Genomic DNA, 15,402 nt, shown 5'->3' on the forward strand with positions numbered 1-15,402 from the left:
CGGAAGTTTCCCACGCCTGTTGTTGTGGCGTCTGCCCTTTTCGCTCACTCTCTCTCTTTCAGTGAGTGTGTGTGTGCGCGTGTGTGTGAGAGAGAGAGTGTGTATGTGTTGCTGTTACCCGCCGCCTCCCCTTTTTTTCTCTCCGTCTTACTCACCCACCCCCTTTTCTCTCCGACTCCCTCGTCCCTACACCTCCAGTCCTGCTCCTGTTGTCTCGGCGGATTGTTGGGCTGTGGGAGAGAAGGGGATATCGCGAGTATTGGAGTTTTGGTGAGAGTTTGTGGAAGATGGCGCCTGTTGTGACAGGGTGAGTCTGAGATTCGGGGCGGTGGGGAGCGGAGTTGATAAGAATATAACTTATTGCCATGAAATAGCTCACTTTTAACCCACGCGTTGTATCATCGAGCACACTGCACGTCCTCTGGCCGATGGTTTAGTAGCCAGAAGCCGTTTCTTTGTGTCAGTGTCTTTGCGTGCGAGTGTTTTTCCCCCTCTTTGACCAGTTACTTGCTTGAGCTGACTGTTGCTGCAGTGTTTTGTGAGCTAGCCCCTCTGCTAAGCGATACTTCACCCCCGGTGGTCCTTTTCTCCCAGACAACGGCGAACTGTTAGCTGCCAGGCTAAACAGCTAGACATGTTTGCGGGAGTAATTTGACGTCGATATCGCCGTTTCGTTTGAACCCTACCGACTGGGCTCACGCTGAGAGCTCTCGTTTTAATTCCTCGCCCTGTATTTGTTTTCGAAACGTGCTCAACATCCAGCTAGCCGGGGCAGCACGCTTACGAATCGGGACTCACGACTTAATGCGGCTAGCTGTCCGATAGTGGACGCTAGCTAGCGGTGTCTGACTGAAACACGTTGCGGTTTTGTGGCCAAACTGTCCGTTTAGCATCGTTTTTAAAACACTGTTGGCGCCGTGGTTTTCGCTTAATACGGCGTGTTAGCCGTCAATATTGAAGCTACCCCCCACACATGCATATACACACACAGTGTATAGCATGTACTTTTATGACTTCAGCTCTCTCCAAGAAGTGTAGCACTGTTGTATTTACTACATAAACTGCGACGTGGCTCTTATGAAAACCTAGTTCTCAAATGTGGAGTGCATCTAAGGACAAAATGCACAGCTCACGGCCATGTGTTTTTTAACCCCATCATCGCTGAAGAAAAATGTCCATTTTTCTCCAGTTAACCCGAGTGATCCGTCTCGTTTGTCTTATTTATCATATCTGTGTGACAGCTGCGACTTTTTGCTAATCTACACCGACATCCCTAAATATTAGACGCCCATCTTCGTAAAGTCATAAAGCATTGTGTGTAACAGTCAAATCTAATGTTTTGTATTTCCACCTTGAAATTTGTGACTGGGTATAGTTGGCGAGGATTGAATAATTGCAGCATCTCCATACTTTTAATAGGAAATGTGACTTGCTTAACATTTTCAAACATCCATTGATCTGAATGTCGCTGCTTGTTTTGTCATCACTCATCAGTACTGTGTGACCGTGTTAATTCAATGTAAATGGGCTGTAGACCAGGTGGTGCTGTGTATAACTGAGCCGATTGGCTTTTCTACTCTGGTCAGGCTTTAGAATAAATCCTGATTAAAATTATTTGGCTTCACATTAGCTAGACACAACCTTTTTTTGTGGGTCTGGTTGGCTGCTGCACTGTGCAGGCAGTAATCCCCACAGACTAGGCACAGTGGGTGACAGACATGGTGCAGGGCTTGCTGGAGGTGTGTGTGTGGTGGTGGTGGTGGTGGGGGGGGGTGCTGCTGCTGTGTATGTTCATTTGGGGTTTTCCAGCAGAAGTGAACTGATTTTAGTTGGGGCGGGGGCAGAGGGAGGGAGCACGCAAGAGGGCAGGCGGGTCAGGTCTGGGTGGCTGGCCACCTGTCCAGATGATAGCTCCAGATTTGTGTGTGTTTTTCTGCTAGTGGGAGGGGAGGGAGTCAGTGTGTGCGAGAAGGATGGGGTGGGTGCGTGAGAGGTTCAACAGAAAATTAAAGTGCCATAAGGCCTTTTTTTTTTTTTTTTTCTTTTTTTTTTTCCAGCTAGTGGCAGACCTTGTTCATTGTAACGGTCAGAGGGGCACCAATGAGCCTAAACACACCCTGTTGCCCTAGTATATGGTTTGTGTGGTTCTGGTTTTAAACTGGGAGGGGCTCTGTAACCACACAGTTGTTAATAGTATCACAGCTCCTCTGCTGTGTTGTACAAAGGCTGCAGACAAAGATTTGTTTGACTTTGCTATCGTAGTCTCTAAAGGTGGATGCTGAGTTGTTAGGGGGTGGGCCAAATGTATGTGCCAGAAAACAAGCATCTGTGTCGGGCTTTCAGTGCATGTCTCTATAGCTCTGGTTATTATCAGATACATTAGAAAACACATGATAAATTATTCACAATTTATCTATCAGATCTCAGGCAGGCTTGAAAAATGTCCGAGAACAGTTTGTAATTTCCTCTTAGACAAAGATGAGGAGCTGCGGTCAGCTTGAATTCGTGTTATTTACAGCCTATTCGATTCCTGATAATAAAGAGGTCCATTGATGAAGTTCCCTGCAACATGTCCTTTTCCTTAGTTCCCCTTGATCTGCTTTCTAAGCTAAACATGCAGCATTAAAACATGAATAGTTTGTGGAGCACCTTGATCGGGTTTTCTTTATATGTTAATTCACGTTAACTGCACATTAACTAGGTTATACATTGATTTGCTAAGCTAATGGTTGTTTTCATTGTTGACTAATTTGTTGATTAAATCAATCAATACATCAGTTCATCATTTTGTCTGTGAACATGGTTTTTCCTGTGCATGTAAAAAAAAAAACAAAAAACAAATTGGCACCCTTCAAGGTTTTTTTTTTTTTTTTTTTTTTTTTTTTGGCCTTCCACCAAAGAAAAATCGTGGGCTGTTTTTTGTTTGTTTGTTTGTGAGGTTTAATTTGCTGAAGGTTTTTATTTATGGTCAGAATTGCCACAAAAATGCGCAGACTTCTACACTCACAGAAAACACAGACCATCAGCCTTGACTGTATATGCTGACTTGTGTCATGAGTGCCCCCAAAGCCCATTTTGAGCTAACAAAAAAATGTATGATGTAAATTTCTAACTAAATATGTAAAATGAGGCCAAACGAAAATGCATACATGCGGATTCTGTTTCGTTTTTGGTTTGTTTTTTTTGTGGGGGGGACACAATTAACAGTGCACACAATCTTCTCCCCTGATTTAACACACTCATATGTTGCAACCACAACACAAATTAGCTACCCCCCCCCCCCAAAAAAAACAACAGCTCTCGAGCCTTCCTTTTTTATGTATTATTATGTATTAGAAGACGAAAAGAAACACAACCATGACCATATATGGCGTTGCTTTCGTAATCCCCCCTTGCCAGAGAAACTGATTGTGATGGCTGAAAGAGCAGCACTGTTCACCTGGGATGATAAAAGCATGAATCACTTATTTCAACACTGCTCTGCCTTTGCTGTGTGCCCCAGGGGGACGAGATTCCATTTAGCTCACCCCCCCACACTCCTCGTCTGTCCCCCTGCCAAAAAAAAAAAAAAGAAAAAAAAAAAGAGAGAGGAGTCTTTCAGGCCAAAAGCCAAGCGTCTCTGTGCTGGTGTAATGATAGTACTGAGCCTGTCTTTGAGGCGCAAACTTGTGTTCTTGTATTTGTTTGGATGAGCGTGTGCTTTGAGCTCCGGGTCTGTGTTCATCCAGTTTAATGTGCACGTTTGAAGGGTGTACCTAGACATTAAAGTTGATCTGTGTGTGTGCATGTGCATCCACTCCCCAGAGTCCTCTCCTCTTCCCTGCTTCCTTTCATAAAAGGACAGATTCAGAGAGAGCAGCAGATGTCGAAGCGCTGACCTTTATGGTGGCAAAGGCTCAGGCTAGAGTTAAAAGACATGCCGAATCACCCCCCTCCCTCCCTGCTCCACACTTCTACCCCACACTCATGCACACACCCCTCAAGGCAGCAGCAGCCCCATGTCCACCTGCGTGTGCACACACACACTCAAAGGCAGAGCGCTCCTAGATAGGTTAACACTGGAGAGGATACTGGAGAGAGCTACCTGATCTGTAAGCCACCTCAGGATCCTACAGCCTCCGCAGCTGCCTCCTATCCACCCAGAGCTGTGAAAATCTTCAAAGTGTGTGGCATTTGGGGGTTACGAGCCAGGGGAGGGGGGCGTGAAGCTGCACAGAAGTCACAAGCAAAAGCACCAAAGCAAATGTGCCACAGCCAGACATCTTTAGGGGAGGATTTATTTCTTGTGCACAGTAGCCTATTGTTTTGGAAGTTCATACATATCCATTACTTCACATGATTGAAATATTCCCCGAAGCCTATAGTTTCTTTGAGAGTTCAGATTTGGCTTGTTTGTTTCGAAGGACCGCGGGTTGCTTAAAAGCCCCACACGCCCTGCTTGACTCAGTGTCTTCATTCTCTTGTTTCCCTATTCAGGCTGTTTGTGTGCGTCTGTCTCGGGGGAGCAACCACAGGAGACACCCAGGGGGATAGAAATGCACATTTTTTCGTAATTTGGCCTGGATCGCTGCCAAGTCAGCCGTCTTCGTTCTTGGTCCTCAGCCACGAGCATAAGTGTGCGCAAACTAGACATACCAGCATAACACCCCCTCCACTTCTGCTTATTCTAAGTGGCTGTATGTGTTTTAATGACCTTTTTTAACATGGGTGCATGGCTGGAAGGGAAAAAAAAGCCTGATAACAGAGTTGGATGCTTCATGCAAAACCACAGCACGAGGGGGATTTATTTACTTGTAGAAGGCGTACATTAGTCTGAGCTTTTTTTTCTTTCTTTCTTTTTTTTTTTTAAAATCTCTGGCATTTCCCAAAAATCTCGCTGCTGTTTGGTTCAGCAAGGATGAAACAGATCGTTCTGATGTAAGTTTTGAAAACATCCCTGCCCTCATATTTGATAGAGGCCCAGCTCTTATTGGTAGTGTTGTTGTTCTTGGCCTCTGCTTCATGTCTTAGCTAAAGCTGGCAAGAGAACCAAAAAGCTAAGACAAGGCGAACACGACAAGCGGCGGTACATACTCCTCTGCCGATTCTGGTTTTGGAGCGCTTCTTTCTCACTTCCAGGAGAGTTTCCTCAGACCCGGAGTTTGCCTTTCCCTGCCCCTTGTTCCTTTGCTGTTTGTTGTGATTACAGCCATGCCAAGGGAATGGTGGTTTCTACTGTGTCAGCACTTTTTGCCCCCGCCGTCCGTCCACATTCAGGATGTTTCATTCAGAAAACACGAGCTGATTCCCCCTGTCTGACTCCTGTTTGCGTTCTCTCTGGTTCAGTGAGCAAACCATTGCCCACTTCCTAAGCAGGAGCAGCTGAACTCGTGAGGAAAAAATATTAGACTGAAGGCTGTAACGATTGTGTATTTGCTTCTCTCTGCCCTTTTGTTTTTCTTCCATAAAAGGAGATAAAAGCAACAGGGCAGTCGTGATATGCTGCTCTAGATTTCAGGACAATTACTAGAGAGATTTATTTTCTTTATTCTGTTGACTCAGGTAATTGGCCTTTGACTATCATATGTAGTTTGTGGGGCTCAGAAGCATTGTTGTTAGAGCTTTCTGTTCTCAGATGACCGCACTCGGCTGCTTCATCCATTCAGAGGAAGGGTAGAAATATACACAGGATCTCCCGTGTTGGGAAAGCCCCCAGTGAAGCCGCCTCCCACAGCTGTAAGCAACTGCCACTATTTCTGTATTAGATAAGAAGGGAGTGGCAAGCAGCAAATCAGCCTGTAGTAAACCTTCTACAAACAAATGTTGGTTTATTCTTGGGTTTATGATGCAAGGTCCGCTGATAGCCACACAGCGGTATCTGACTCGTGCCTGTGCTGGATACAAACACTGCTTTTTGGCTTTGATTGATGCTCGCAAGTCTGTTTTTGAACAAGCAATTTAACAGACCAACATCGGTTTATGTTCAGGGATGCATCTGTTTTTGTTCTGTCAGTGATGAAGTTTGTGTGTACCATGAGCTAATCATGCTCTTTGTGCTTATTTTTTGCAAGTCATTTCATTGCACGACTTGCAACACGTGTTTGTTATAGGTTTGTCCGACCGTTGGATGAGATGATTAAATGTTGTTGTCCAACCTGGCAGCAGAATGTAGGTTGGCTCATATAAACACTTGACTGGAGTAATGTGTAACAGGCTGCCAGTGAACACTGTAAATTTGATTGTATGAATTGAATATTGATTTTAAACAAAATTATGACATTTGCATGTGAAAAAGAATAAGTGTGTGTGTGTGTGGGGGGGGGATAAGCAGCACTACACTACCGGTGGCTCTGTGTCCTCGATAGCGGCACAGAATTTTAACCCAGATTTCCACTTGAAAGGTTAATACACCCAACGATGCTGGTGCCTTAGCAGGGCTTCATTAGCTCTGTGGTGTAGGCGGAGGTGCGGGTCTCGCTGTGCAAGACTTCTGACATGCCACTCCCAATGTTTGAGCGAGAGAGAGAGGTGTACGATTGAGACTGCTGTAATTGGTGAACATAAGCAACTGAAACAAATTATGTAAAGCCATAACATCTGTGTCGTTTGCTTTCTTGCTTGTTTTTTGTTTTGTTTTGTTTTTATTTTGTCGTTCTTGGTTCTTTTGCATGTGTGAATAGGTTACAGTAAGCTGACTGCATGCATGAGCTAGGTTAGTGATTGTAGTTTGTCTGAAAAGACAATTCTCTGATGCTTGGATATGATGTGGGTGTAATGGGTTTGATTTGGTGTGGAAAGGGTCTGCAACATTGCTATAATAGTCTATAGCCTCGTCCTCAGCTTGGCTCTGTTTCAGTTTGTTTTCCATTACATTTGAGTACCACCTTGATGTGGGTCAAGTCGTTATAGCAAGGCAGCCTGAAAGTCTGTGACGTCATTTGTACACGACACAAACGCAACACATCAGCAGAGGACATGGAGGTGATGGTATACCTGCTACTTGGTCTATAGCTTTTTGTCAGACTGTTTACAAAAAAAAAGGGTGGCTAAAAGAAGAGAGCCAGTGATGGGATGTGTAGCCATGTCCCTCATTGCTGGGTTTGAGTTGTGTGAAGGAGTCGAAGTCACTCCCTACCACCTAATGGGAAGCCCTAAAAAACGAGTGGTCGAATAGGTGCTAGTGGGAATAAAACCATATGCAGCTAAGGGAGCTACTTGGATGGCTCAGTTGCTAGCAGTGCTACGAAATATTGGCTACACTGTTTGCACATTGTACGATCCAAACTCACACATGCTTTGGACTTGGTGGCTGGAAGGTTTTAGGCTGGCTGATATCCAATCTGATAGCGATGGGAATTTGTGCTCTCACATGCACATGTATCTGATAAGTCCTAGAAAAGTTCAGGGCTTTGACGCACATGATGAATGTGTTACATTCGACAGATAAATTTGATGTGTGTGTGGAGTGAGATGTATTTTGAAAGCGACATGTAAAAATAAGGTTGGATCACTGAAGCTTGTGATCGTTTTGATATCGCTTAAAGACACTCATTATTTATTTATGAACGAAGTTTAACCTCATCCGTTAGACTGTGCTCCACTGTGACTGTTTTCGGGTGTGTTTTTTTTTTTACTCTTTCTCTAACATGCAAGTTTAGAGAAGGTTATATTTTCTCCAATTTTAATAAATTAGTATATCGATCTCCAGGAGCATCCCTAGTACGTTTTTGTGTTTTTTCAACCAGACTATTTCTGCAAACCGGCCTTTGGAGAAACAACCAGGGAAGTGATGGCAGGCCTGGAGAGATGAGCAGTCTGCACCCCCCCTCTCTGCAAAGGAGAGAGCGAGGGAGCAAACAGTGCAAGTAATCAAGTGTCAGGAAAATAACAGAGACTGGGGATCTGGGATTCCAGGAAAGACAAACTGTTATCTCCAAATGTTGTTTGCATTGTCCGATTGTTTGACTGAGGCTGCTGGAGAGTTTTACTGAAGAATCTGCCTGGTGGCATTCCTGTGGCTGTTGACGTCAGGAGGTTTTGGCCTTTGCTTGGAATCACAATGAAGTAATGGACATGTGTATCGTATTCTGGATCGGTCTATTGATTGTGGTTTAGGAAACAATGCTTTTTTTGGTCTGGTTCATGTTGTGGACGATCATCTTGCACTTGTGGCTGTAGTTTCAAGTCCTCCACCGTTGCCATCATAATGGAAGCACTGCTGAAGAAAGTATGTGAGGTTTCCCATGAGCTCATGGAAGGAAGCTAACTTGTTTATATATTTTTTCTTTTAAAATCTACGGATTTATTTAAAAAGTCACCAGCAAAATTTCCCCAACTTATCACTACTGGATTCTTTGGAATTGAGCCTCAATGAGCCCAACTTGAACACCAGCTGCTCTTAAATAAACCAGACTCTGCTTCATTATGAACCACTCTCTATCAGCAACTAATGAATTCCACACTGTTAATATTTTTTTTAAATCAGAAAGTCGTAAAAGTAAATAATTTTTGTCCAGTGTGTGTTTGTGTGTGCGGCTGGCTTAGATTCTTGTGTCACATGCTTTTAATGACAGCGCTGCCTATTTTGGGAAGATGTTATGTTTTGAAGAGGAACAAGTAGCAGGAACAACGTCCCCTTTCCCCAACACGACAGCAGCAGCGAAACCAGACTGCAGACTGGAGCTGACAAAGTCATTGCTGTACTGCTAACGTACACACAAGCACACTGAGGTTTCTTCGTTTTGTTCAGTTTGCAGCGGATCATCTCACAGCCTGTGAGCTAAAGGTCATGTCTCGCTCTCCCTCGGTCTCTGGTTCTGCCAGGAATTCTATTTTTTCCTCTTGTTGCAGCGCAGTAAAGTCCTTTGGGTGGTTTTTGAGGCAAGGGCAGGGCAAGAAGACAGTGGTTAGTTTGCCTGAGCTGATAAATGCCCATAAACTGAGCTTAATTTTGGACCGTCCCAATTTAAAAGGCAGACATGTACGCTGAAGAGATACAGTCCAGTTTTTGATCACAGATTACTCATTCAAATCAGCTTACAACGAAAAAACCAAATAGCTTAAGGTGTTGACTGGACGAAAAAAGACATTTATAGAAAACGTGTAGTTTTGTAGGAAGCTAACAATCTTTACAACAACAACAACTAATTCATCCAATGAGAATGATTCAGCAGGTTTGATTTGTAATTCATCTTTTGCCTTCAGTGATGCTAACTGGTCATTTTGTGGCAGTGTTTGAGCTTCATGTTAAATGTTTGCATTACATGCAGTTTGTGTGTGCAGTTTAACACCGCGGTGTTCCTACACAAAGCCTCGCTGTAGTGCAAGCCAAGCTTGAGATGTTTTTGCAAATGTTTTAGTAACAAGGCCACTCGACCTGTTTTATGGCGAGGCGACAGGGAAAGGGTGCACGCTCAGAGGAAAAAAAAGAAACAAGTAGCATTCGAGTCGGCTTCACGCTTCAGGGTGAAATGCAAAAATATTAAGTTTGTTCTGTGCGATCGGTGTCTGGTTAAGATGAATGATATTGAAATTCAGTATGTAGGTAACAGGCTGCTGTAGTTGTGAAATGGGACACCTGTGACGGCAAGCATCTGCAGAAATCTCCTCTCTAGTTGATGAATGTGCCCTGGGCTTTGTGGAATAAAATAAATAATGCATCCAAAATGGAAACATTTGTGATGTTTTCAGGAATTTTTGAAAGATTCAAGAGGTATTCTGAAATATTTTGAAGCATATATTGTCTTGGTTACCTAATTGTTTTGTGTACGTAAAGGTTGATTGTGCCTCCTCCCAGTCTTTGGTGTGTTAGGTGAATGTGTAAACCACTATACCAGGGATGGCAAACTCATTTTAGATCGCGGTGCACATACCTCCCACTTTGATCTTATTGGGGTCTTTATCAATTGGATAAGCTTTAAAACTTATGAGAATACAGTTAAAAGTTCAAAATCTATGCACTTATTTCTGAAGATGTCTAGAAGGTGGCTTATCTTATCTTTAACGCCGCTGCACTACACTACAGAAAGAAACACCCAGGTGTATCCTGGTGTAGTAGTTAACACATTTGGCTAATGGCTGAGGTTATTAGCCATCATGTCTTACCTTTAACCTCCTAAGACCTAAACTCTTCCATGGCATGCATTTTTAATTTCTCTTTGATATTTGGGCATATTGGTACCCGATGAATTTTTTTTTTTTTACCTGATTTTTGTTTCTAAGACAAATAAGAGCCACATGAGGATATTTGTCTAAAATTTCAATAGAACAGTAGCAGTATAATGTCCTCGTAAGTGGATATCAAGCCCTTGTAGAGCAAAATTTAGTATTTTGGTCTAAACGACCCAAAATGTGATGTCCACATATGTGGACACCAGGTCCTAGGAGATTAAAATTAAAAGAGCTGAACTTTTAACCTTGAGTATAAGCCGGTTTGTTTGTTCCGTCCAGCACGTTCAAGCACAAGTGCAAGTACATGCTTTTTAAAAAAAACAAAAGGAGCAGAGTCTCTGACAGTTCACACATATAAACTGCATCAAGTTTCGTTCTCACAGCAGCCAGTGTGGTTAACGTCCTTGACCAGATCAGCTACCTGCACATACATTAGTACTGCTGCAGCTGATCTCCACTCCTCACTATACCTCCTCCCTGGGTTCCCATTCGTTCCAGCAGTGAGTCATCAGCTCAGCAGAGGGGGAGAAGGGAGCGGGAAAGGGTGGTTCATTCAGGGTTCAAGTGTCCCTTGCCTCGTCCCCTCTCTTCTCATTCCTGACAGTCTCCCCGAAGCACATGACCTGTTTCAACCCCAAACCCCAGCCGCTCTTTGTGGTTTCTCTAGGCTGTAGTCACACTTGTCACTTCTGTGGATTTTTTTCTTCTTCTTTTTTTGCTATCAGTGTCTAATTCTGTAAGATCATTTTCCTCTACATCTTTGCGTTTGGCCTATTTTATTTATTTTTGTTGTTTTTTCCTTTCTGATGTGGCTGTGCACATGTATATGTGCTATTTCTATTCTCCACCATTTGTTTAAACCTAAAAACTTGTGTGGTTTAAGTGTGACATGATTGGGTGCTTGCGTTGGCATAAGCTTTCCCTTCTATTTTTCTTGTGTTTTGAGAAACTGTTTTAATAACAGCCACACAGACCTGGACAGTGGGGGGGAAAAAATCATGTCGAAATGATCGCACTCTTATTAGGATCGTGCAAGAACAAAGTGTTCATGTAATCCAAAGATGTTATCTGCTCTTTTGTTTTGCTGCACACTGACAGCAACATTTTTACTGAGCTGCAGGTGAAGATGCACAGTTAAGTGTTGAATTTCATTTACACATTGGCCTGACATCCTTTTACGCTCTGTTCGACATCTTTGCAGTGCTTCACAGCTTTTGACTTTAGTGTTTCCTGCCCAGTCGTTCTTCCTGAATAGAGATCACTGATGACTTTTGGCCTTAAAATGTGCATCAGTTCTCTTTACCTTTACCAGCTACACTCTTGTTCCTACTCCACACCTGCCCTGTACTCACACTGATCTTAACAAGCAACCTTCAGTTTGCCTCAGTGTCTCAGCTCCTGTCTCGCTCTTTCACACGCTGTTGAAAAGTGTTCCTGCAGAGCTCGGTGAGCTTCATAATTTTAAGATTTTGTCTTAATTGGGCCTTTTTTTTTTTTTTTTTTTTTTGGTTTGGAAACAGTGGGACAGTGCTCTGTCACATGCCTCATAGATTTAATTGTTTAGTGCAAGGATTTTCATTAAGGCAGTCATCATTGAGGGTAGGACTAGAGATCAGTGCTTATTTGGCAATTTTAAAGAGCACACTAATTGCTTAAAATGCCAAAATCTGGCCCTGCTTCTTCGAGCAAGTCTTGAGACTGAACACAGCACTTACACTAGCCAAGTTAGCTGCAGGTTCGGATTGGTGCTAGCACAGTATGCATTTCCTAGCTTGTTTTTTAAGAACTGTTAACTAAGTATTAACAAACTGTATTTCTCTACCCTGCTGCTGTTCATTTAAATTTACTTGAAAGGCAGATGGTTTGGTTAAGAAGCAAAAAATAAGTTCAATAAAAGACCAATAAAATCAATCAATATCTGTTTTTACCTCAAGTTCAAGACTGTAAATTCACTGGTTCTTATGTAGTGCTTTTCACTCAGACACACTTTATACCACTTGTCTCAGTCACCCATTCATACAAGACCTCCATGCCTAAGTGTTTTCTATCCATCCTTCACAACTTGGGCTTCAGTATATTTCCCAAGGCGTGAGGACGGGAACAAACCTCCTGATTAGTTGATGCCCTGCTCTACTACCTGAACTATTGCTGTTCATTTATGTTTCCTTATAGGCATCACTGTTGTGCATGAAGGTGGTTTCCCATGATTCAGTGCTCATACTCTGGTATAGCTTATATGACTTTGTCATCATGCTGGAAGTGGAATTTTTCTCCCACCCCCTGCAACAGCGTAGCAGGAACTGCACATACACTGAACTGTTTGTCTGTACAATGGATGGATAGGGCTGTGTTGATAGAGTAACAGCTGCTGGGTGGTTGAACAACCTTTCATGCAAAAAATCCTGCTATTTCCTTAATGCAATCTGACCTAGGATATTTAACCTTCTGCTCTGTAGCACTGAGTTTCCTGTTGACTTTTTAAACCAAGGCAAATGAATTACTTGTTAGATCCACTGTGACTGGGCAGAAGTGTCCTCGGTTTAGGACGCATGGTTATCTGAGGACTGGGTGAAGGCAGGTGGCAGGCAGTATAGAGGAGACCAAGGAGACTTCACTTAAGATAGAATGAGCTTTAAGGTTTTTTTGTAAGTTTGAGTACTGGTTGGCTCCACAGCACTCGCTGGAAACTTCATTACTTTGTTTTCAGGCCTTTATTATATATGCAGTAATGTAATGGAGTATGTATTTTCTCAGTATGTTCCAGCGCCTGTGCCAGATTACCCTCGTTAAAGCTGTACAGTTGGTGTGCAAGTAAGTGTACGTCTGGATGTCTTATTGATTGTGTGCCAGGCCAAGAGGAGTTTTTAAAAAAAAAAAGCCTGTCCAGAAAGCTCCATATGGAGCATTGATGTTGGAGAGTGCGGTCAAGAAGGAGAGAGATGGAAGGGAGGAAAAATGAAGGGAGGGAGGAAACGAGAGACACGACGAGAAGGCCTTTTCTTTGGCTTTTCTGCCTCTGTCATTAAGCTCTCCCATGTCAGAGACAGATGGAGCTGGTGCCTTGTGTGTGTGTATATGTGCATGCAAGCACTTGCAAGTGCAGGCTGATGTGATCCACCCAAATGCACACACAAACACACACGCACAAACACACACACTACTGAGCCCTGCCCTTGATTCTGCCCCCAGCGGGGCGTCTCAGGGCAGCTACCAGACTTCTGCCATCTGCAGTAAGTCAGCCTCGAGGGTCGGACAGCTCATCAGCAGTCAGATAACTTAGTCAGGTCTGCATGCAACTGCTCACGCAACATAAAGGTTTTTCTTTCTTTATTTCTTTTGTGGTTTTTGATCACACTTTAATCTTCTTTGTTGATGAAGTAGCAGTTTGAGTAATTTTTTCCTTTTGGGGGTTTTCCACACAACCTCTATCACCTTCACATTGTGCCAGTCTGTTCAAAGACAATAGATTAGCTGAAGAGTGTGTACAGAATTTGATGTATACATAAATGATATTTTTGATGTTTCTCAAGTACTTAAACTCATACTGTTCGCAGATGACACCAACATATTTTTCAGTAGCGATGATTATACTGATCTTGTAATGACTGTAAACAGGGAGCTAAAATTAATAAAAAAATGGATGGACATAAATAAATTATCATTAAATATAAATAAAACTAAAGCAATGTTTTTTGGTAATTTAAAATATAATATAGAATTACCAATTATCATTGAAGGTGTACCAATTGATAATGTGAGTGAAAACAAATTTTTGGGAGTTATAATTGATAACAAAATTTCATGGAAACCCCACGTCAGACACATAAAAACCAAAATTTCCAGAAGCCTCGCAGTTTTGAACAAAGTGAAACAATTCCTTGATAAAGATGCACTTCATACTCTGTACTGTACCCTGGTTCTTCCATATCTTACATATTGTGTGGAAGTGTGGGGAAATACATATAAAAATACAACTAATCCATTAGTCACAGTACAGAAACGAGCACTGCGTATTATTCACAAGGCTGGTTATCTAGATCATACTCACAAATTCTTTCTTCAGGCAAAGTTACTTAAATTCCAGGATCTGGTTAATTACAATACATCCATAATTTTGTATAAAGCTTTTACTAAACTTTTACCGGCAAATTTACAAACTAGATTTGAAATTCGAGAAAAGGTTTATAATGTGAGAGGCTTTGGAGAATTCAAATTACCCAGAACTCGAACAACCCGTAAAGGCTTTTGTGTGTCTGTATGTGGTGTGAAAATCTGGAACAGTCTGAGTTTACAATTGAAACAATGCAAAAATATTCATAGATTTAAATTTCTCTACAAACAGTTGGTCTGGTCACAGTATACTCAATGATGCTTTTAGTGTGCTCTGTAATGTCTGTCCTCTTACCATTGCTGGTATGGATTCCAAAATAAAAAATAAAAAATAAAGTGTGCGTATGTATGTACATATATGTACTTGTGTGTGTAGATATATATGTATGTGTGTCTGTTACTTGTAGTTATTACTGCCTGTTACCTGTGGTAATGCAATTTATAATTTATATATTCTGTATTCAGTTATGAAGGCTCTAATTGTTGGTTGCGAGCTGCCGCTTAGATGCTTGTATCTGCCTGGGGCTGTTGATGGGTCTGTATGCAATGATGGGCGTAGCTGCGGGAAGTTTATTGTTTTTTTTTGTTGATGAGTGAGTATAGGGGTGGGATTTAATAAGTTTTCTTCGTCCCACTCCTTTTTCAGGCAAGTTTTGTTTTTTGTTTTGTGTATTTTATGTTCAATATAGGTATTTGTTGTGCCTGAAAATGAATAAATAAATGGAATGAATGAATGAAATGAAATGAAATGATGAAGCAATGCCTGAGATGCTGTTTTGCACGAGTGTGAAAACGTCTGCTGTCGACTGCAAGGAAAACATTATTCGTGCTGCATACCCAGCCAGCTCCCTCTCCCAAAACAGATGGAGTATTTCCAGTAGTGAGAATGAGAGTGAAGCAGAATATCTGCCGTGTGGTGTGTCAGGAAGGGCATCCTTGGACAGTTTGGTATTTATTTGTTTTAAACCAAATCTTCTGGCATTATGTGAAATATGAGTTTAGTGCTTCGTCTCGGCTGCCATCACAGCAACAGTTTTGTTGTTGTTGTTTTTTATTCAATGATTGAATATATACATGTGTGTTATATCCATGTTATGGGCCACAGACAGAATAAAACAGTGTAGTGAAGGCAAAAGACTGATT

The 15,402-nt window shown here is 42.3% G+C and overlaps 1 protein-coding gene across 1 annotated transcript in view; it reads left to right on the forward strand.

Moving 5' to 3' along the window:
• Positions 1-218: 218 nt before the first annotated feature.
• Positions 219-15,402, forward strand: part of rbpjb (recombination signal binding protein for immunoglobulin kappa J region b) — a 55,503-nt gene continuing 40,319 nt past the window's right edge. The window contains exon 1 of the mRNA XM_085451166.1: positions 219-307. Coding sequence (XP_085307292.1) covers positions 288-307 — 20 coding nt within the window. The 5' untranslated portion in view covers positions 219-287. The remainder of the gene's footprint in view (positions 308-15,402) is intronic.

The sequence above is a fragment of the Copadichromis virginalis genome, linkage group LG3 (assembly GCF_057382275.1).
Source record: "Copadichromis virginalis isolate Kocher_CV1m ecotype Utaka linkage group LG3, C_Virginalis_male_GT1.1, whole genome shotgun sequence".
NCBI classification, from domain to species: domain Eukaryota; kingdom Metazoa; phylum Chordata; class Actinopteri; order Cichliformes; family Cichlidae; genus Copadichromis; species Copadichromis virginalis.